This window comes from Aquarana catesbeiana, linkage group LG08 (genome assembly GCF_042186555.1).
Source record: "Aquarana catesbeiana isolate 2022-GZ linkage group LG08, ASM4218655v1, whole genome shotgun sequence".
In the NCBI taxonomy this organism is placed as follows: Eukaryota; Metazoa; Chordata; class Amphibia; order Anura; family Ranidae; genus Aquarana; species Aquarana catesbeiana.
In genome coordinates, this window is record NC_133331.1 from 304,484,502 (window position 1) to 304,506,090 (window position 21,589).

The 21,589-nt window shown below is 45.5% G+C and overlaps 2 protein-coding genes across 3 annotated transcripts in view; both read right to left on the reverse strand.

Annotated features, from left to right (window-relative positions):
• The window catches only part of LOC141106885 (uncharacterized), a 152,563-nt gene that overhangs the window by 83,702 nt on the left and 47,272 nt on the right, over positions 1-21,589 (reverse strand). The window contains exon 20 of the mRNA XM_073597814.1: positions 16,571-17,439. Coding sequence (XP_073453915.1) covers positions 16,571-17,439 — 869 coding nt within the window. The remainder of the gene's footprint in view (positions 1-16,570; positions 17,440-21,589) is intronic.
• LOC141105053 (uncharacterized) lies at positions 297-7,633 on the reverse strand. Of its 2 annotated transcripts, none has more exons than XM_073594880.1 (7): positions 7,553-7,633; positions 7,089-7,208; positions 6,538-6,669; positions 6,328-6,451; positions 6,114-6,211; positions 5,873-6,014; positions 297-2,341 (listed from the first exon to the last, which is right to left on the reverse strand). In XM_073594880.1, exons 2-7 carry the CDS (start codon positions 7,170-7,172, stop codon positions 297-299), a joined length of 2,625 nt encoding a protein of 874 aa, XP_073450981.1. In that variant the 5' UTR covers positions 7,173-7,208; positions 7,553-7,633. The 2 variants fall into 2 exon arrangements, with proteins under 2 accessions (XP_073450981.1, XP_073450980.1); XM_073594879.1 differs by having other exon boundaries at positions 297-2,344.

Below are 21,589 nucleotides of genomic sequence, written 5' to 3' on the forward strand. Positions count from 1 at the left end.
TCGCTCCGGTCCTCCAAGAGCATAGAGTTGAGTGGATGGAGGCCATCTTGCCCTCACTCAACTTCCTGCCCATCGCTCCAGGGGATCGGATCGTTTCCCCTTTTTACCGTGGGGGGGGGGGAAGATCCTTGCACCGGCCCTGCCCTGGATGAAAGGTTTCCCTTCACCCTCCCTGGTGGTAGACGATCGCTGGGACAGGTAATGTGCAGAAATTGAACCACAGACTGCAAACCCCGCCCCCCCCCCCCCCAAAAAAATGCTAAATCCACATCATGTATATATACACTGTACATCTTTTATTGGTGTGAACAAAGGTGTCCTATCTGAGTGAAACATTTCCCGCACTCCGGGCAGGAAAAGGGGCGCTCGCCCGTGTGACTTCTCTGGTGCATGTGCAGTGCTCTCTTCAAAGTGAAACATTTCCCGCACTCCGGACAGGGAAAAGGCCGCTTGCCGGTGTGGATTTTCTGGTGCGTGTAAAGGTTTCCTTTCTGAGAGAAACGTTTCCCGCATTCCAAACATGAGAACGGGCGCTCGCCCGTGTGAGTCCTCTGGTGCGCCCGCAGCGCTCGCTTCCAAGTGAAACATTTCCCGCACTCCAGGCAGGGAAAAGTGCGCTCGCCCGTGTGGATCTTCTGGTGAGCCAGGAGGTCGTCTTTCCGGATGAAACATTTCCCGCACTCGGGACATGAAAAGGGACGCTCGCCGGCGTGGCACCTCTGGTGCCTGAGGAGGTCTGTTTTGTGTTTGAAACATTTCCCGCACTCGGGACATGAAAAAGGACGCTCGCCGGTGTGACATTTGTAGTGCCGAAGAAGATCTGCTTTGTGCTTGAACCCTTTCCCGCACTGCGAACATCCAAAGGGACGCTCATCCTTGTGACTTCTCTGGTGAGCGAGGAGCTCTACTTTCGTGACCAAACATTTCCCGCACTCTGAGCATACAAAAGTGCACTCCCGGGTAGGTCTTCTTTGATGGGTGGGAAGGTCAGCTTTCTGTACGACACATTTCCCGCACTCCGGAGATAAGGAACGCTCACCTTTGTGACTCATCTGGTGTCTGAAGAGGCCCGCCTTGCAAGTGAAACATTTTCCGCACTCTGGACACCCAAAAGGACGCTCGCCCGTGTGACTTCTCTGATGTATACGGAGTGCCGTCTTCAAAGTGAAACATTTCCCGCACTCTAGACAGCTAAACGAACTCCCACCCGTGTGAGTTTTCTGATGTAGAAGAAAGTCGGCTTTTCGTGTAAAACACTTCCCGCACTCTGGACAGGAGAAAGAGCTCCCACCCGTGTGAGTTTTCTGATGAAGAAGAAGGTCGTCTTCCTGAGTGAAACACTTCCCGCACTCTAGACAGCTAAAAGAGCTCCCACCCGTGTGAGTTTTCTGATGAAGAAGAAGGTCGTCTTCCTGAGTGAAACACTTCCCGCACTCTGGACAGGAGAAAGAGCTCCCAGCCGTGTGAGTTTTCTGATGTAGAAGAAGGTCGTCTTCCTGAGTGAAACACTTCCCGCACTCTGGACAGGAGAAAGAGCTCCCACCCGTGTGAGTTTTCTGATGTAGAAGAAGGTTGTCTTCCTGAGTGAAACACTTCCCGCACTCTGTACATGAATAAGGGCGCTCCCCGGTGTGACATCTCTGGTGCCTGAGGAGGTCTTCCTTGTGTTTGAAACATTTTGCGCACTGCAAACATAAAAAAGGGCACCCGCCCGTGTGAGTTTTCTGATGTAGAAGAAGGCTGCCTTCCTGAGTGAAACACTTCCCGCACTCCGTACATGAAAAAGGACGTTCGCCGGTGTGACATCTCTGGTGCCTGAGGAGGTCCGCTTTGTGTTTGAAACTTTTCCCGCACTGCAGACATAAAAAAGGGCGCTCGCCCGTGTGACTTCTGTGGTGCCTAAGAAGGTCTGCTTTCCAAGGGAAGCGTTTCCCGCACTCTGAACACGGAAATGGACGCTCAGTGGGGGGTTTTTTGCGTACAGCAGAAGACGATTTTGGCCCCGAACCTTCAGTGACTTCAGAAGACTGGATTGTTTTTCCGTCTTTGTGTGAAGAAGTGTCTGAATGACTGGAAGGTGATCTCTGGAGAATGGATGGATCCGAGGATCTCTCCACAACGGGAAGTCCTCGATGGATCTCTTCGGGAAGAGTAGGCGACGTTTGAAGAGACTCTTCAGGTTTGGAGGAATCCATCGATCGATCCACATAGTAAGGCCTGTGATGTAATTCTAGAGTATCGGGCTTTCCTTCTGGAGAAATATCTCCAATGGCGTTGTCTTCTCCATCATAGTCCAAAGACAATATCTGAGGTCTCTCTGGGGGAGTCACATGGTGTCCACCTGCTGGAAAGAAGAGTTGTTGTATTACCATAAAGAAATGATAGATTCATGTCTGCAGTCTACAATAATCTCTCGAAGATCGGGGCTAGGAGTGTTCTACAACCATAACAACAATATAAAACAGACGTTAGTAAAAGCATACAAAACCAACCGAGGAGAGTAATGGAGAGGAGAGAGGATGGGAGAGTAATGGCGAGGAGAGAGGATGGGAGAGTAATGGAGAGGAGAGAGGATGGGAGAGTAATGGAGAGGAGAGAGGATGGGAGAGTAATGGAGAGGAGAGAGGATGGGAGAGTAATGGAGAGGAGAGAGGATGGGAGGAGAGTAATGGAGAGGAGAGAGGATGGGAGGAGAGTAATGGAGAGGAGAGAGGATGGGAGGAGAGTAATGGAGAGGAGAGAGGATGGGAGGAGAGTAATGGAGAGGAAAGAGGATGGGAGAGTAATGGAGAGGAGAGAGGATGGAAGGAGAGTAATGGAGAGGAGAGAGGATGGGAGGACAGTAATGGAGAGGGGAAAGGATGGAAGTAGAGTAATGGAGAGGAGAGAGGATGGAAGGAGAGAGGAAAGGATGGGAGGAGAGTAATGGGGAGGAGAGAGGATAGGAGGAGAGTAATGGAGAGGAGAGGGGATGGAAGGAGAGTAATGGAGAGGAAAGGGGATGGAAGGAGAGTAATGGAGAGAAGAGAGGATGGGAGGAGAGTAATAGAGAGGAGAGGGGATGGAAGGAGAGTAATGGAGAGGAGAGGGAATGGAAGGAGAGTAATGGAGAGGAGAGGGGATGGAAGAAGAGTAATGGAGAGGAGAGGGGATGGAAGGAGAGTAATGGAGAGGAGAGGGAATGGAAGGAGAGTAATGGAGAGGAGAGGGGATGGAAGGAGAGTAATGGAGAGAAGAGAGGATGGAAGGAGAGTAATGGAGAGGAGAGAGGATGGAAGGAGAGTAATGGAGAGGAGAGAGGATGGAAGAAGAGTAATGGAGAGGAGAGAGGATGGAAGGAGAGTAATGGAGAGGGGAAAGGATGGAAGGAGAGTAATGGAGAGGGGAAAGGATGGACGGAGAGTAATGGAGAGGAGAGAGGATGGACGGAGAGTAATGGAGAGGAGAGAGGATGGACAGAGAGTAATGGAGAGGAGAGAGTATGGGAGGAGAGCAATGGAGAGGAGAGAGGATGGAAGGAGAGTAATGGAGAGCAGAGAGGGTGGAAGGAGAGTAATGGAGAGGAGAGAGGATGGGAGGAGAGCAATGGGGAGGAGAGAGGATGGGAGGAGAGCAATGGGGAGGAGAGAGGATGGGAGGAGAGCAATGGGGAGGAGAGAGGATGGGAGGAGAGCAATGGGGAGGAGAGAGGTTGGAAGGAGAGTAAAGGGGGACGGCACAAAGGAAACACGAGGGGAAGAGAAACAGAACACAAAGTATAAATGGTCTCTCCACTATGATGGTCACATAGGTTGGACTTGTTGGACTTGTGTCTTTTTTCAACCTCGCCTACTATGTAACTATATAACAGGGGTCTTCAAACTGTGGCCTAGGAACTTTTCCTCCCACTGATACCAATGATGGGGACACTATTCCCCTCACTGATACCAATGATGGGGACACTATTCCTCCAACTAATACTAAATGTACAAGGTTTTCTCCCACTGATGCCAGGAGAATTTCCAGTCCCACTGATCACAGTCTGTCCCCCCTGAAGTCTGAAGGATAATAAACTGGTCTTTTGTTTAGAAAGTTTGGAGACCCCTGATGTATAATTTATAATTCAGTCCGTGAATGTCTGCTGCTTTTCCATGGTCTGTAGCAAATGAACATGAAAATAATACCAAAGTCAAAACGAATTTCCTTTAAAATAAAAAAAGAGGTTATACTTACCTTCATTGTGGAAGGGTATTGCCTTCTCTTTGGCATTTGTGTCCCCCCCCCCCCCCTGTTGCTTTCTGCTCCTTTTTCTTCCAAGTGACCCCTTAGCAAGAAGCTACTAGGTATGGGGGCATGAAGGTGCACTCCCTATCTGGGCTGTGTGTGTCCATAGACACACACACACACAGCACCGGTAACCCTTGGCCCCGCCCCTGCTAACGAGAGTTTGACTGACAGCAGCGGAAGCCTATGGAGCTTTAGTGCTTTAAGCAGGAGCCTGCTGGTTCTTTAGTCCAAACTGCCTTACTCACAAAGTGAGTTTTGAGAAGACATGGTCACATCTGGGGCTGTGCCACATCTCCAAACATGAAAGGTGCCTTCTAGCCAGGGCCGTCTTTCCGAGCGGGCACACCTGGGCACAACCAGGGGCCCCAGATGCACATGGGGCCCCATCAGGGCCGGTCGGATCTAGAGCGAAGCTATTGGAATTGCGTCCGCTCTGCTCGCCATCACACACAGCCCCGCCTCCTCCTAACCCTGTGCCTGTGATAGACAGAATGCGGGTCCAATGCTGGGATGTGTTCTGTCTATCACAGGCGCGGGGTTAGCAGGAGGCGGGGCTGTGTGTGTGACGGCGAGCAGAGCGGAGGCAAGTTTATGTAAGCTGCAACAGCGTGCTATCCACTCTGTGATCTCAGGCTCTCCTCTTCCTTCCTCTTCCACGGTGAGGCTGCAATGGGGGCACGGTGAGGCTGCAATGGGGGCACGGTGAGGCTGCAATGGGGGCACGGTGAGGCTGCAATGGGGGCACGGTGAGGCTGCAATGGGGGCACGGTGAGGCTGCAATGGGGGCAGGGTGAGTCTGCAATGTTGGGCACCGTGAGGCTGCAATGGGGGCACAATGAGGCTGCAATGGGGACACAGTGAGGCTGCAATGGGGACACAGTGAGGCTGCAATGGGGACACAGTGAGGTTGCAATGGGGACGGTGAGTCTGCAATGAGGGCAGGGTGAGTCTGCAATGGGGGCAGGGTGAGGCTGCAATGGGAACACGGTGAGGCTGCAATGGGAACACGGTGAGGCTGCAATGGGAACACGGTGAGGCTGCAATGGGGGCACAGTGAGGCTGCAATGGGGGCACAGTGAGGCTGCAATGGGGACACAGTTAGGCTGCAATGGGGGCACAGTGAGGCTGCAATGGGGGCACAGTGAGGCTGCAATGGGGGCACAGTGAGGCTGCAATGGGGGCACAGTGAGGCTGCAATGGGGGCACAGTTAGGCTGCAATGGGGGCACGGTGAGGCTGCAATGGGGGCACGGTGAGGCTGCAATTGGGGCACAGTAAGGCTGCAATTGGGGCACAGTGAGGAATTATATTTTAATTCTTGAGAGTAGGTGAGAAAATTGGGACAGGCTTGTAGGGGCCCCAGTGCATTACTTTGCCCAGGGGCCCATGATGCTGTTAAGATGGCCCTGCTTCTAGCACACTGGAAAAAAAAAAAACGTAGGCATGATGGGTGGAGGAGGGGGTTATACAGGGGCCGGCTTACAAATTTGCTGTTTCCTAACCTCCTGTAGTCGGCAGTATAACCTGGCTGTAATAGAATTTCTGTGTCCCTCAATGAATGAAAAAAAAAAAAAATAATCAAAAAATAGCTTCTTTTTATTATTTACCTGTGCTGATGTCTAGAGAAGATTCCTCCTCTTTAATTGCTACCATCATTATAAATTCCTCCGTAGACTGGCAATCACCTCTGACAGATCCCTCATCTTCTTCCTCTTTAATCTCAACTTTCATATTAATCAGATCTTCACCCTAAACACCCCACAGGATAGAGATAACGACTTAGAAAACAAGTGGCAGTAACCGAAGAATATACTTCAGAAAACATTTTAAACCTTCAGCCCCACCTACCTGATGATGGTGAGGGATGGTGTGACCTTCCTGTGTGGAATCCCGGGAATACAGAGGACGGGGACATCTCTCTGGTGGGTTCCCATTACTGGATCCATCTGTAGGAAACACACACACTGACTGAATACATTGTTTCTATGTGTTTATCAGATGATGGGGGATCTAGGTGGACCCTCCGTACTGCTCTCTCCTTTACAATAAAGTCTCCTCTTACCCGGTGATGTGAGGGGCGGCTGATTGTCCATCATGACGTCCTTGTAGAGATCCTTGTGTCCTTCTAAATACTCCCACTCCTCCATGGAGAAATAGACAGTGACATCCTGACACCTTATAGGAACCTGACACACACAATGATACAGTCACCATCCAGACACATCCCTTGTCTGTTACTGGATAATGTCCCAGAATTCCCGGCACCGCTCACCTCTCCTGTCAGCAGCTCCATCATCTTCTGGATGACTTCTAGAATCTTCTGCATGTTGGGTCTCTTGGGTTTCAAGGAGTCACATGGAGGCACTGTGATGGTCATATGATCACCTGACTTCAGAGGAAAATTCTGTATTGGAGAACCAATAGGAATATCAAGTTAGAATCCCAGAATCCTCCTCACCTCTCGGGTCAGGTCTGTGTTTTATTAATAGAGATAAGAGTGATGTCATGTGACCTCCCAGAATCCTCCTCACCTCTCCGGCCAGGTCTGTGTTTTATTAATAGAGATAAGAGTGATGTCATGTGATCTCCCAGAATCCTCCTCACCTCTCCGGTCAGGTCTGTGTTTTATTAATAGAGATAAGAGTGATGTCATGTGACCTCCCAGAATCCTCCTCACCTCTCCGGTCAGGTCTGTGTTTTATTAATAGAGATAAGAGTGATGTCATGTGATCTCCCAGAATCCTCCTCACCTCTCCGGTCAGGTCTGTGTTTTATTAATAGAGATAAGAGTGATGTCATGTGACCTCCCAGAATCCTCCTCACCTCTCCAGTCAGCAGGTAGATGATCTCCAGGGTGAAGCCTAATATCCTCTCGGTCATGTGACTTTGCTGCTTGTCCATCATCATTCAAGTGTTCATGGAACCTGAACAAAACGTTCTTCTCTATATGGATAATATTGATATATTAGCTTTCAGCACCAGGTAAGTATTTTGTGCAGAGTGTAAGCTCCTCTGGTACAGAGACTGATGTGATTGGCTCAGTGTTCTCTGTACAGCACTATGGTATATGTCAGAGCTATATAAAAGTATAATAATAATAACAGTGTGTGACTGTGGGGGGGCATTAGAGTGTAAGCTTCTCTGTACTGGAGTATATGTCAGATATAATCAATATACAGTATTTTGCATTAGATGGTGATAAAAGAAATCACAGTGACTATGGAGGAAGAGGACGGAACATGACGGGGAGGATTACTGGGTGTAAATATAAAATAAGATCTTATTACCTCCTCTGCTGTCAGTTCCAGCAATGTATCCTCTCTACTTCCTCCCAACTCACCTCTCACCCGGAACTTCCTGTTTATACTGTGACATCACTTCCTGTCAGTGCTTCGCACTCTGTAGAAGTGAGTTCACCACTCAGTGGAGAGCAGAGGAACTGCAGCTTTCAACCAAACCTCGTATACAGACAGTCTTCTGAGGTTTGGGTTGTAGGTCATAATCACGGTGAGGATCACCATCACCATAGTTCCCAACTGTCCCTGATTTCGAGGGACGGTCCCTGGTTTGGAGCACTGTCCCTGATTTCGAGGGACGGTCCCTGGGTTGGAGCACCGTCCCTGATTTCGAGGGACGGTCCCTGGTTTGGAGCACTGTCCCTGATTTCGGGGGACGGTCCCTGGTTTGAGCACTGTCCCTGATTTCGAGGGACGGTCCCTGGTTTGGAGCACTGTCCCTGATTTCGAGGGACGGTCCCTGGTTTGGAGCACTGTCCCTGATTTCGAGGGACGGTCCCTGGTTTGGAGTACTGTCCCTGATTTCGAGGGACGGTCCCTGGTTTGGAGCAATGTCCCTGATTTCGAGGGACGGTCCCTGGTTTGGAGTACTGTCCCTGATTTCGAGGGACGGTCCCTGGTTTGGAGCAATGTCCCTGATTTCGAGGGACGGTCCCTGGTTTGGAGCAATGTCCCTCTGTCCCCCTTTACTCCTCATTTTAGTCTGATCCTCAAAGTTGTATATAAAATCTACTTTTTATCTTTCAAATAGTGTTTTGCAGTGCTAAACCTTTCATCCAAATTCTAAACTGCTGCATTTGTACATTTTAAGAGCCAATATAAAGGAATAGTAGTGGTAAAAAAAAGTCCTTGTGGATTTAATTAACCTTTTTTTTTTTTTTTAGTTAATTTTCCTTTAAAAGGGTGTGGCAATGGGGGCATGTCCTATGCCTACATACGTTTGCTAGTAGGTGTCTCTCATTCCCATCTCAAAATGTTCAGAGGTATGCCATCACAGTCTACCCTGAGGTGAAGTGAGCTCTTTGCCTCGTTTAATGTATCTTGTATAAAGAGACGGGCTTAAATATTATTATAAAGACATGGCTCTTTATCGTTTATTGGGGGAAAACCCTGGCTCTTCTTTTCTATGTGTTCTCCTGGTTAGAAGATAGTCCTCTCCCATAACAGGAGAAGCATCATCTAGGTAGCAGAGTTAGAGATCTTCACCTGTGCTGGAGAGCAAAATATAAGTTTCCAATCATTTCAGCCTATTAAGGAAATTAATAACGTAGCCGAGTGCCCCGCTAGATGAAGGGTCCTTTAACTCTATTTCTAAAAAACATCTTGGGTTTCCATCATTCCATGGACACACCCAGGGGATAGCAAGTCTAGTTTTTTCCCCCTTCTTTTGGTGCTCAGAGTTGACCACACCTGATGGGATAGATGTGGCTGGACATGTGAGCGGTCACCAGGTGCCGAGTCTCCCAACGTTGTATCTGCCACCAAAGGAGCATCCAGCTTCCTTCTAAGCACCAGTCAAGGTGGACAATGTGAAGTGGAACAGGTGCATTTGAGCTATTATCTCCGGGTTAAAAGAAAATGGGTGGCCTCTGAAGATAATAACTGAGTCTAAAAACTTGACTTGTCAATCTCCGTCATTTGACGCGGGAGGCGCCACGGGGTACGCCCTGTGCTCTGCTTGCGCCGGGACTTGGGTAAGCAGCCGTATACTTTTACCATATATTTGTTTTCCCCTCCTTCACTCAATTCTACAATTCTTATAAATCTTGTATTCAATGTTGACTATATTGTCATTGACCCTGTGTCAATTTACAGATGTATTTCCTGATGAAGCGGTTTATCCCACGAAACTAGTCGAAGTACTATGCATGAACCAGTCACCCTTTTTTTTAACTTCATTGTCATGCATTTTGTATTAATACATTTTTCGTAAGTTTTTACGATTGTCTACCTACTCCATTTGTACTTTCCATACACTGTACTGAGATAGTCCACTTGCCCTCTTGCTCCCCCCCGGTGAACCTTGGTTGGGGACCAGGTTCCCAAACTTCTATTCCTATTATCCCCGTTGTAATTCCTCGTCCACCTCAGGAGCATGTCACCCAGCCTAGAAAGTCTCTGTAAACCTCCAAAATCAGTCATGAAATGTAAAAAAGGGAAAGGCTGGGGCCATGAAAATCGGCTAAAACATTATACTTTATTACTTGCCGGACAGCCGCCATCGTTAGACGGCGGCAGGTTGGCTCCCCTGCGTGAATCGCCGTAGCCGGCTTACTTGTAGGTGCTTACTTGTAGGTGCAAGAAATATCTCCTTAACCTACACGGTTAAGGAGAGATTTTCCTAAAAACGGGCACCGATGTCTACGGCGCAGGCGCACTGAGCGTGCCGTTAGTAAAGACGATCGTGCCGTCACTGACGGCTCCCGCGCGCATGCGCCAGAGTGACGTCATCGCTGCTACGGCCAGTCACAGCGCCGGAGCAGCGATACCCGGAAGTCACTCCGGGTATCATGGCGGCAACGGAGGACGTGAACGAGGGTCACTTCGGGGGCTTCGATCTCAAGTAAGTAACTCATAATGAGCTAGTATGCTATGCATACTAGCTCATTATGTCTTTGTCCTGCAGGGTGTTTTTTGTTTTTTTTTGACAGGGTTTACTTCCTCTTTAGGGGGTATAGGGAGCGTGTTCCTGCCCGCGCCCGCAGCATGATGTTGGAGCCGATGCGTGTGGCAGGCGGCCGTGATGTCCGCCGGCGACCCGCGATCGCTCCTGAGAGAGACAGAATGGGGATCTGTCAATGTAAAGAGACAGATCCTCGTTCTGTCAGGGAAGTAGAGAGAGATCTGCTGTTCCTTGTAATCAGGAACAGCGATCTCTCTCTATTCCCGGTCAATGCACTGCCCCCCACAGTTAGAAACACCTCCCTAGGACATACATTTAACCCTTTAATCGCCTCTTAGTGCTAACCCCTTCCCTGCCAGTGACATTTATACAGTAATCTGTGGCTATTTTTTGCACTGATCGCCGTATAAATGTCAATGGTCCCAAAAAAAGTGTCAAAAGTGGTCGATCTGTCTGTCGCAGTCCCGCTAAAAAACGCAGATCACCGCCATTACTAGTAAAAAAAAAATAATAATAAAAATGCCATAAATATATCCCCTATTTTGTAGAAGCGCTAACTTTTGCGCAAACCAATCAATATACGCTTATTGCGATTTTTTTTTTGTACCAGAAATATGTAGAAGAATACATATTGGCCTAAACTGATGAAGTAATTTGTTTTTTTTACATATTTAACATAGCAAAAAGTAAAAAATATTGTTTTTTTTTTCTTTTTTTGTTTATAGCGCAAAAAATAAAACCCGCAGAGGTGATCAAATACCACCAAAAGAAAGCTCTATTTGTGAGGAAAAAAAGGACGCCAATTTTGTTAGGGTACAGCGTGGCACGACCACGCAATTGTCAGTTAAAGGGACGCAATGCCATATCGCAAAAAATGGCCTGGTCATTAAGGGGGGGAAATCTTCCGGTCCTTAAGTGGTTAATACAGGTGAAAAACAGCCATAAAAATCCAAACGTGTTCCGACCGTAAGGCCCTAATCATAATTAAGGTCTGACGGCCTAAATATTTTGGCTTTTCATAGCTGCTTTTCACCTGTATATATAAAGCATAATGTTTTAGCCGATATCCGTGACGCCAGCCTTTTCCTTTTTACATTGAGTATGGAGGTTGATTAATGATCATGATTAAGGCCTGACGGCTGAAACACGTTTTTTTTATTGTCTGTTTTTAATGACTGTTTTTTTTATGTCTGTTTTCCACTTGTATAAGTAAAGCATAATGTTTTAGCTAATTTTCATGGTGCCAACCTTTCCCTTTTTACAAGAAGGACAATGTGCCATTTTGATCTACCCTTCTAATAGGGTGGCATTACCTTCAGCCACCTGAACCTGCAGACCAAAGAATCCTCCAGCCTTAACTTTGTGGAGCCTCCAAGGGAGCCCTGTGACCCACCTGAACAAAGCAGAGTGGACAGACCTTTACAGAACGGCAAAGGGAGAGGATTATACAGATCACCCATTCTACCTCAATCACAAGCAAAATCGTGGAAAACCGCTTTAAAATCACCTCCCCCTGGTATAGGGTCCACCTAACACAAGCTTTTTCTGCAATCTTCCCAACTTTGTTGGTGCTCTCAAGAACAAGAAGGCACCGTGCTCCAGATTTTTTTGGAGTTTCCCGGTGGGAAAACAGATGTGAGGGCGCTTCAACCTTCGCCAGATAGCAGCTTCGTCCGGTGCTCAGACCTCGAGCCTGCCGATACCTCCCGAAGACCAGGCTGAGAAGAAGGGATGGTAGACACTCATTCATGACTATGCAATTAAAAATGTCTGAAATGTATAGGCTGTTTTTACAGTGTTGCACATGTCTCTTCAATAAAGATTTATACTTTTTGAATATCATCCTGAGTGCCGACCATCCCTTCTTCTCATCTTGGTGCTACCTACCTTTCGGAAGAGGTTTGGAGCTATCTCGTTCAAGTTGACGTGTGTTACCTTGGGAAGCGACCCAGCTGCTTTCCTCCTGCATCTCGCCCCAATCTCGACAAAACGATACAAAACGCTCCCTTCTGAACCCACCTTTTGAACGCAAACATCAAAGCCTGCATCCCCACTTCCCATACATAGGACTAGTCTACACACACTGACAATGTTCTGCATACACTCAGCAGCCACACAATGCAATTTTATTACAGAATAACTCGTCTATACCGAGCACACAGATGCTGGTAACACAATGCCGCAAACTCTCAAGAAGGATGAATTCTTATCTTAGGCACTTATTCATTTTATGCTTTAATACCCCTAAGAGGGCAGTGCATAAAAATATGTACAAAGGTAATAATACAACAAACAAAAAATACAAATAAAAAGGACATACAGAAATTCGGCTGCATGCTAGTAATAAAAAGGGAGAAAACCAGAAAAAAAATTATAATTTGGGCACTGCCATTTTATTTTGTTGGCAGGAGAATCCGTCAACACCATGTTTTTGAATATACTTTCCTAGACAAATATAATGTTCGTATTTCAGATTTCCTAATTTATAGGAGGAAAGAGGTGAGATGGACATATCCCCTTTGGGGGCGTTACTTCATTTACTGCGAAGAATGGTTCTGGCCTCCTGGAGTGGCCAAAGACTAGCCGGTTCAGATGGATGGGGGTCACAGTTAGGATTACCAACATCACTGCATGGCTGTGTGTGGTTATAGCGAGACCAGGCCCCATGTAATGGTTTTGTTGGTCCCTGGGTGGTTCTGTACAACCAAGACATTCCATTTTGTATCTGCACGTAGCTCAAAATGCATACTGTCGGAAGGGATAAGCTTCATCTCCCGTTGGATTTAATTGTTGGAAATGGAACATCCCCCCAGATATTAAAGCGTATCCATGGTCAAAAACATACATTTCTTTCCATAGTGTATCTCAATTATTTCTAGCCTACTCCTATTAATCTGAATGATCTTGAAGTTTGTAAACTTTCTTGAAGCTTCATACACATTTGCTTCCTTGAATTCTGTGACCCGTATTCGCTATACCAGGTGCGTTGGCACTGCCGTATCACAGAATTCACAGAGCCCACCTTCTGAACTACACAGATGCTGAGAGGAGAAGTTTCAGTCAGTACAAGAATCACTGCTTGCAGGTAAAAGGTACCATGGGACATGTAGTCCTTAAAAAATTGAAAGTCTCGTACAATCTCCATAATTCTTACTGTAAAGAAGTTACCTTCATAAAAAGTAGTTAATGTTCAAGAACAGGGATCTCCAAACTATTGGCCTCCTGCTGTTGCAGAACTACATGTCCAATGAGGCATTGTAAAACTCTGACATTCACAGACATAACTAGGCATGATGGGATTTGTAGAGATAGAAAAATCCTGGACTGCCGCACTCCATAGAAAAGCATGTTTATTGAAAAATAAGATTAAAATCCAAAATTTGCAGACATAACAAAGTGGGCACAGTGGGAATAAAATAGCTAACGCGTTTCACATCCAAAGATGCTTACTCATAGCTATGAGTAAGCATCTTTGGATGTGAAACGCGTTAGCTATTTTATTCCCGCTGTGCCCACTTTTTGTTATGTCTGCAAATTTTGGATTTTAATCTTATTTTTCAATAAAGATGATTTTCTATGGGAGTGCGGAAGTCCAGGATTTTTCTATCTCCACAGACTTGAGCATAGACAGCACTGTGTAGTAGGGCGGGAGTACTCACGAAAGCACGGAGACTTCATAGAGCGGCATTTTCTTTGTACCATGATGGGAATTGTAGTTCCTGAACAACCTGGAGGGCCATTGTTTGGAGACCCCGTTCAAGAACATGCAATTCAGTTAGACACCAAACACACCTATTCTAGAAGGTCCGCAGGGCTGACAAAATACATTAGACCCCCTACGTGAGATGTACATACTATCCGTATCATATTTGATCTCTAACAAATCATAATTTCCTTCTGTTCAATATGTTAGGTGTTGGACTGTAAAACCTTGTCAGATGGAAGTATAGCTGTTGTCTATAGAATAGAGGGCAGTAAGGGCGTGTCGGTTGGAGCATAATAAAACACAGCACTCCTACATCAAATCCCTCAGACCTTTTGATTGGGTGGGGTTTGGCCCTGTGATGCATTCTCAATGTAATTTTGGCCTAGGCCAGAAACCAGGAAGCAACTGAAGAAATGTAAAAACTAATTTTAAAACAAGTAACTATAACATACCTTTCTATTCACTAATAACTAGTAGCATACGGATTAACAGTAGTCAATGCTGAATGACAAAGATTAGTTCCGCTTTAAGTATTTATCACTTTAAAGCCCATTTATTCTACTGTTGCTTTTGTCTGTTTGGTGATTTTATTTTTTATACTTGGAAATACTTTCTTGCACCATTTGTCTCATCTTTCATTAAAATAACTTTTGCCTCTGTAGGGAGTTAGTGTATTGGAAATGCTGTTACATTCCATTCTGGGTGTGGCAGCGAGATCATTTTTCTTTCATTTTTAATCCCATTTATTTTACTGTTTGTTATCCTATTTTCTTTTTTAAAAAATTTTCCTGCACCATTCCCTTGTCTTTCATTAAAATGATCAATACAATTCATTAAAGAAGTACTATACACACCTCCGCTCCAGCGACCCAGTGTCCCCGAGCTCCCTGCCCGGCTGTTGACATCTACAGGCAGCCAACTTCCGGGTCTTGATTGCCGGCTGTTGTTATTGGCCAGACGGGAATGATGTCACTCCTGCGCATGCGTGGGAGTTCAGTCAGATTTGGCATTGCCGAATATGTACTGTGAGCTGTGCGTGCACGGCTTACTTTACAAGGGTGGACAGGCAGGTAAGTAATTCTAATGCAGAGGAGACAAAGCTTGATTCTTCTACATTATAATTCCTGCCTGTTCACCCATCTTTATTTTCTGGCCTCAAGTTCCACTTTAAGCTGATTCTCTGAATGCTCTAATCACAAAGTAAAGCACTATTGGCTCTGTAGGGAGCTACCATATTGTAAATGCTGTTATATTCCTGTCTGGGTGTGACAGCGAGTAATACAGGCATTTTCTTTAAAGGTCAGACTTGCAACAGCAGATGCTGTGAAAGGTGCATATTTCTGTTAAAACAATTAGCAGTGGCTACTGTGTATTAAAAGGTTAACTGTATACTTTATCTGCTCCAGTGATGAACACTCTCAATCTGCTGGTGCTTGTATGGTTGTCCCAGAGCCGAAAATCCCGAAAACAAGGTTCTGAGAGTGAAATCATCACAGTCCCATCTTAAGACATAAAATAAAACGTCTGATCCTCATCAAGCTCCAATGTGTCCTCCAACATCTCTCCTACCTCTCACATTGTAGGATCATTCAGGAAGGGTACACATCTCCTCCTGTCTCCTCTTTTTCTTCATTTTGTGTTTGGGCTGTGTAGTTTGTACTACTTTGACATACTGTACTATGTGATGGCATCCCAGTCTTAGTCTGTAGGGTTCAATATTGAGTTGGCCCACCCTTTGCAGCTATAACAGCTTCAACGCTTCTGGGAAGGCCTTCCACAAGGTTTAGGAGTGTGTCTATGGGAATGTTTGACCATTCTTCCAGAAGAGCATTAGTGAGGTCAGGCACTGATGTTAGAGAAAAGGTCCGGCTCGCAGTCTCTGCTCTATTTCATCCCAAAGGTGTTCTATCAGGTTGAGGTGCAGACCAGTCAAGTTCCTCCACCCCAAACTCGCTCATGCATGTCTTTATGGACCTTGCTTTGTACACTGGTGCGCAGTCATGTTGGAACAGGAAGGGGCCATCTTTAGACTGTTCCCACAAAGTTGGGAGCATAAAATTGTCCAAAATGTCTTGGTATGCTCATGCCTTTAGAGTTCCCTTCACTGGAACTAAGGGGCCAAGCCCAACCCCTGAAAAACAACCCCACACCATAGTCCCCCCTCCACCAAATGATTCGGAACAGTGCACAAAGCAAGGTCCATAAAGACATAGATGAGCGAGTTTGGGGTGGAGGAACTTGACTGGCCTGCAAAGTCCTGACCTCAACCCGATAAAACATTTTTGGGATGAACTTGAGCAGATACTGCGAGCCAGGCCTTCTCATCCAACATCAGTGTCTGACTTCACAAATGCACTTTTGAAAGAAACCTTATGGACACCCTTCCCAGAAGAGTTGAAGTTGCTATAACGGCAAAGGGTGGGCCAACTCAATATTGAACCCTACGGACTAAGACTGGGATGCCATTAAAGTTCATGTGCATGTAAAGGCAGGCGTCCTAATACTTTTGACAATATAGCGTATTTCCATTTTAGATACAATGGGTAATAATAAAAATAGTCAGGGAGCTGATACCACCCAAAATAGTTTAGATGCGGTCTGAGAAAGGACTTACATAATTGTTCTATCTGTGGAACAGTCTATAAAACATCATTATACAGAACATCTGGCACTAGCATCAGAGGGCATGGGAGTTATGATGGATAATTAGGTCCACCTTCAGTGCAAAACTTTCTCCACACTCGGTACAGGTGAACGGGCGCTCACCAGTGTGAAGTTTCTGGTGTCGGAGGAGGTGTCCTTTCAGAGTGAAACATTTCCCGCAGTCTAAACATGAAAAAGGACGTTCGCCCGTATGAGTTCTCTGGTGTATACGGAGCGCTCTCTTCCGAGTGAAACATTTCCCGCACTCTAGACACGAAAAAGAACTCTCGCCCGTGTGAACGTTCTGATGTATAAGGAGGTCGTGTTTCTGAGTGAAGCTTTTCTCACACTCCGAACATGAAAAAGGACGCTCGCCGGTGTGAGTTCTCTGGTGTCTAAGAAGGTCTGCTCTGTGTTTGAAACATTTGTCGCACTGTAAACACGGGAAAGGGCGCTCGTCGGTGTGACATTTCATGTGCCTGAGGAGGTGTCCTCTCCAACCGAAACTCTTCCCGCACTCTGAACATTGATACGGACGCTCCCCCGTGTTCGTTCTTTGATCTTCAGTAAGAGGTGACTGCGAAGTAAAACCTTCGTTGACTTCAGAACACAGGATCATTTCATCGTCTTGGCGTGAAGAAGTATCTAAGTCACTGGAAGATGACCTCTGGGGGTTGGATGGATCCAAGGAGCTATCTGCAACGGAAAGTTTCTGAATGATTTCATTGGTAAGAGTATGTGACCTTTGAAAAGAATCTATGGGTGTTGAGGGATCCATCGATCTATCCACACAGTAGGGTTTGTGATGTATGTTTTGGGTATCGGAGTTTGCTTCGTGAGAATCTTCTACATTAAAGTCCAGAGATAGAATCTGATGTCTCTCAGGGGGAGTCACAATATGTCCACCTGTCGTAAAGACGTATTTTATTAACATTCAGTTAAAAAAAAAAAAAAAAATCATGCTTAGCAGTCAATGGCTCTGTTGGTCGTTCTCTCAAAGTTCTGGCACTAAGAATTGTACAACCATAAAAGCAATATAAAAAAAAAATGAGTAAAAGCATGGAAAACAACCGAGGAAAGAAGAGTAGTAAAGCAGGGGAACAGAACAAAGAGTACACAAGGGAAAGAACATAATGTATAAACGGCCTCCTCACTTTGATGTTCTACGAGGTAAGACAATTTTTAATTCCTGGAATGTCTGTGGTGTAGTTCTATGGTGGCGAGGTCACACGTTGAGCGTGCTCTCACACATCCAACTTGCACTTTTTCCTGGGCCGTAGACTAGTGGACTCAGTCTTTACGGAGTAGTAGAAGGAATAACGTGTGCATGTCATGCTGTTAGCGGAAAATGAGTGACAGGAACTAGAGCAGTGTATTATCGTCAAATTTTGCAAGAAAATTGGCAAAAGTGCGGTTGAAATTTTAGATCTGTTACAATGGGCTTATGGTGAACATTCCATGAAGAAATCAAGTGTTTTTGAATGGCATTGGTGGATTAAGAGGGGGGGGTGGGGGGGGGGAGATGTCCACGATGACGCAAGAAGTGGGCAGCCAAAAACGCAAAGGACCGACAGAGAATGCGGACAGAGAACCCGCTCGGAGGAAAAGACTGGAACTCTGGCCCGACAAGTGGTGTCTCCACAGCGACAATGCTCCTGCACATGGTGCGTTAAGTGTCGCGAGTTCCTGGCCCAGAAATCCATCCCGAAACTTGACCAACCACCTTATTTCCCTGACTTAGAAACCTGCGACTTTTGGCTGTTTCCAAAATTTAAAAAATGCCTTAAAAGGATACAGATTTTATGACATTCCGGACATCCAGAGCGCCGCGACAGCGCAGCGTTCCCAAAAATGAATTCAAGGAATGTTTCCGGCAGTGGCACAGTCGTCTAAAAAAGCACGTCGCTTCACAAGGGGACTACTTTGAGGGTGACAACTAGCTAAGCAAACATTTTTTTGGAGTCTGTTTCCAAAATTAAAAAAATGCCTTAAAAGGATACAGATTTGATGACATTCCGGAAATCCAGGGCGCCGCGATAAACATACTGCGTGGCATTCCCGAAAATGAATTCTGGGAATGTTTCCAACAGTAGGCACAGTAGAAAAGTGCATCACTTCACAAGGGGGACTACTTTGAAGGTGACAACAGCCGTTAATGTGTGGGTAAGCAAACATTTTTTGTCCATTCCAGGAATAAAATTGTCACACCTCGTATAATTTATAAGCCGTTCTTTTACTAGATGCTAAGAATGTCTGCTGATTTTCTTTATCAATGTATTTTTATTAATAAACTTCACAATACAAAATATAATAAAAAAGGAGACACAAACAAGCTTCTGTACAATGTATGGCATTATCAAAATTGTAGGTCTCTGTAAAAAGAGGATGGAGGTTCTAGAACACCATATGACCTGTTGTAGAAGGCCAATTTGGAGGCATGATTGGTAATAAGACTATGTTATGCTGTCGTATGAGAGCCATGACAAATAATTGCCCCTGGGGATACACTTATTCTCTAATATAAAAACCAAATATAAGTATCCCCTTTAAATGCCATAATGAAGTACTATACAAACACTCATGTTGTTTACAGAAGAAAGGAAGAAAGATAGTAGAAGCTCAAACAGTAAAGGTGAGAGTTGGGTTCAGAAGGGTGGGGGAAGGAGAGCACTGAGGTGGAGAGAGAGGAACTTCCCCCCCCATCCCTGGAAACAAACTGCATCACGCAAAGATGTAAGGCTACAAGCTTAGCGCCTGACCTTTGGTCAGGTTGACAACATTTCAACCATGGAGACCATATTTTGAGGAATTTGTCAAGTTTATCTTCAGAAAAGGCCATCAACTTTTCATTAATTGTACCATTAAGGCAGGTTTTTACTTCAAGGAAATTTTTCGAGGGTATTGTGTGTTTACTTCTCACCATCATCGTAAATTCTTTAGCTAGAGGTCCCATTCACCATCACAACTATGGAATCATGCCAAGAGTCATTTATGAGAGCCAGTGACTCTGATACATTAGATTGGACTTTCTCTGCAAGTGAGTTGGACTCTACTGAACTTCACCTTGTCTTTGGACGGGCAAAGTATTTTTTACTTTAAATTACATTTACAGTATTTTACTGTTTCTTATGTGTTTTGTAATCTTTTTTTTCTGTAAACATTTTTTTTCCTGCACCATTTCCTTTTCTTTCATTAAATTGATAGCTAAAAATCATTAAAAAGAAGTTTGGGGTAAAAAAAAAAAAAACACACCAAACTTACATACTCACCTAGGTGGATGCAACATCGTTCAATGCTGCATCTGTCCCCCACCACCTTGAAGACCGAGAACTGAGCAATCAAAGACAACTGATCGCACAGTTCTTGGTCTTCAGTGAACAGAGAGTGGCGACTGTCAGTCACCGCCTCTCTGTTCTGGCCCTCCAGGACTCACTAAAGCAGCGGCCAGTAGAGGTGGCGGGTGAGGCTGGCTCAGGCCCTCAGCGTCATGCTGAGAAGCTGAGCCAGCTGCCGGTCAGGCATTTAGGTGGATCCCGACAATATAGTCAAGATCCTTGCAGAGCCCGCACCAGCTCCCTGACATCAGCCGACAGCAGGCTTTAGCCTGCTGTAAGCTGAAAACGGGTCAGGGGAGTGCAGAACGACGTGCACTCCTGTGATCCAAAAGAGCAGTCAGGCCAAAAGAGCATTGGCCCTACTTCTCCCTTAAAGTATAACTAAAAGGTAAAACTTTTTTTTCAGTTTTGGATGGAATGGAGAGGGCTTAGAACGTCTGCCAGTTTTTATTGCTGTCTGTTCCCTCGTTAAGGAGATTCTCTCTATTTGTCCTGTTTACCATTATCATTGAAAGTAAAAAGTAAAAGAAAATCCCAAATTTTGGGGAAATATTCTAATGGGGACACTAGTTCTCTTGAACTGGGGGTCCCCAAGGAAATCCCTTAATTTTCAAAGATTTCCTTTGGCTTCCTGTTTGGTTATGGGACAGGAAGTGAAGGGAAACCTCCGCAATGTGACACAGATGGCGAAAAAAAAATCTGATAGGGGTTATAACCCTTCCTTGCTCTATCCAAAATTGGGGAAAAAAAAGTCTTGCCTATTGCCTACTCTATAGTTCTATTTTAAGATGAATCTCTGAATGATCTAATCACAAGTAAAGCAGTTTCGCCTATGTGAGGCACCACCGTAGTGTAAACTTTGCTACATTCCTGTATGGGTGTGGCAGCGAGTGAGACAAAAATATTCTTTAAAAGGTCAGAATTGCAAAAAGCAGAGGCAATGAAGAGTATGTTTCCAAACAAGTAGTAGAGCCTAAGGTGTGTGTAAAGGGTAAACTGGTTCTGGTGAATGGGTGTCCCCAAGGAATTCTCCTAATTTGCCGGGATTTCCTCTCACTTCCTGTTTGGCTATGGGACAGGAAGTCCCTTACTTTATTCAAAATGAAATAGAAAAATTGCTTATAGTTCTACTTTAGGATGAATCTCTGAATGCACAAGTAAAGCAGTTTTACCTATCTAAGGAGCTACCATATTGTAAACTCTATTACATTCCTGTCTGGGTGTGGCAGCGAGTGATACAGAAATTGTCTTTAAAGGGTCACAATTGCAAAAAGTAGAGGCAATGAACAGTACATGCAAGTAGTAGAGGCTATGGTTTGTGTAAAGGGTAAACTGCGTAGTAAACCTGCTCCATTGATGATCATTCTCAGTCTGCTGGTGCTTGGATTGTTGTCCTAGAGGCAGAAAATCCCCGCACAGGATAGGATCTGAGAGTGCAATGGTCACAGTCCAATTTTAAGATACTGAGTAAATCCTCTGATCTCCATCAATTGTTCCATTGTGTCCTCCAACATTTCCTCACCTAGGAAAATTCGGGAAGGGCAATTTTCTCCTCCTGTGCCCTGTTTCTCTATATGTTGTGTTCGGGCTGTGCAGTTTGAACTACCTTATTATGTGATATACTGCACTGTATGACGTGTTTCCATATTAGATACAACTGGTTATGATATTACAAGGACCTGACAACATCCAAAGTAGATCAGATGTAGTCTGAGAAATGA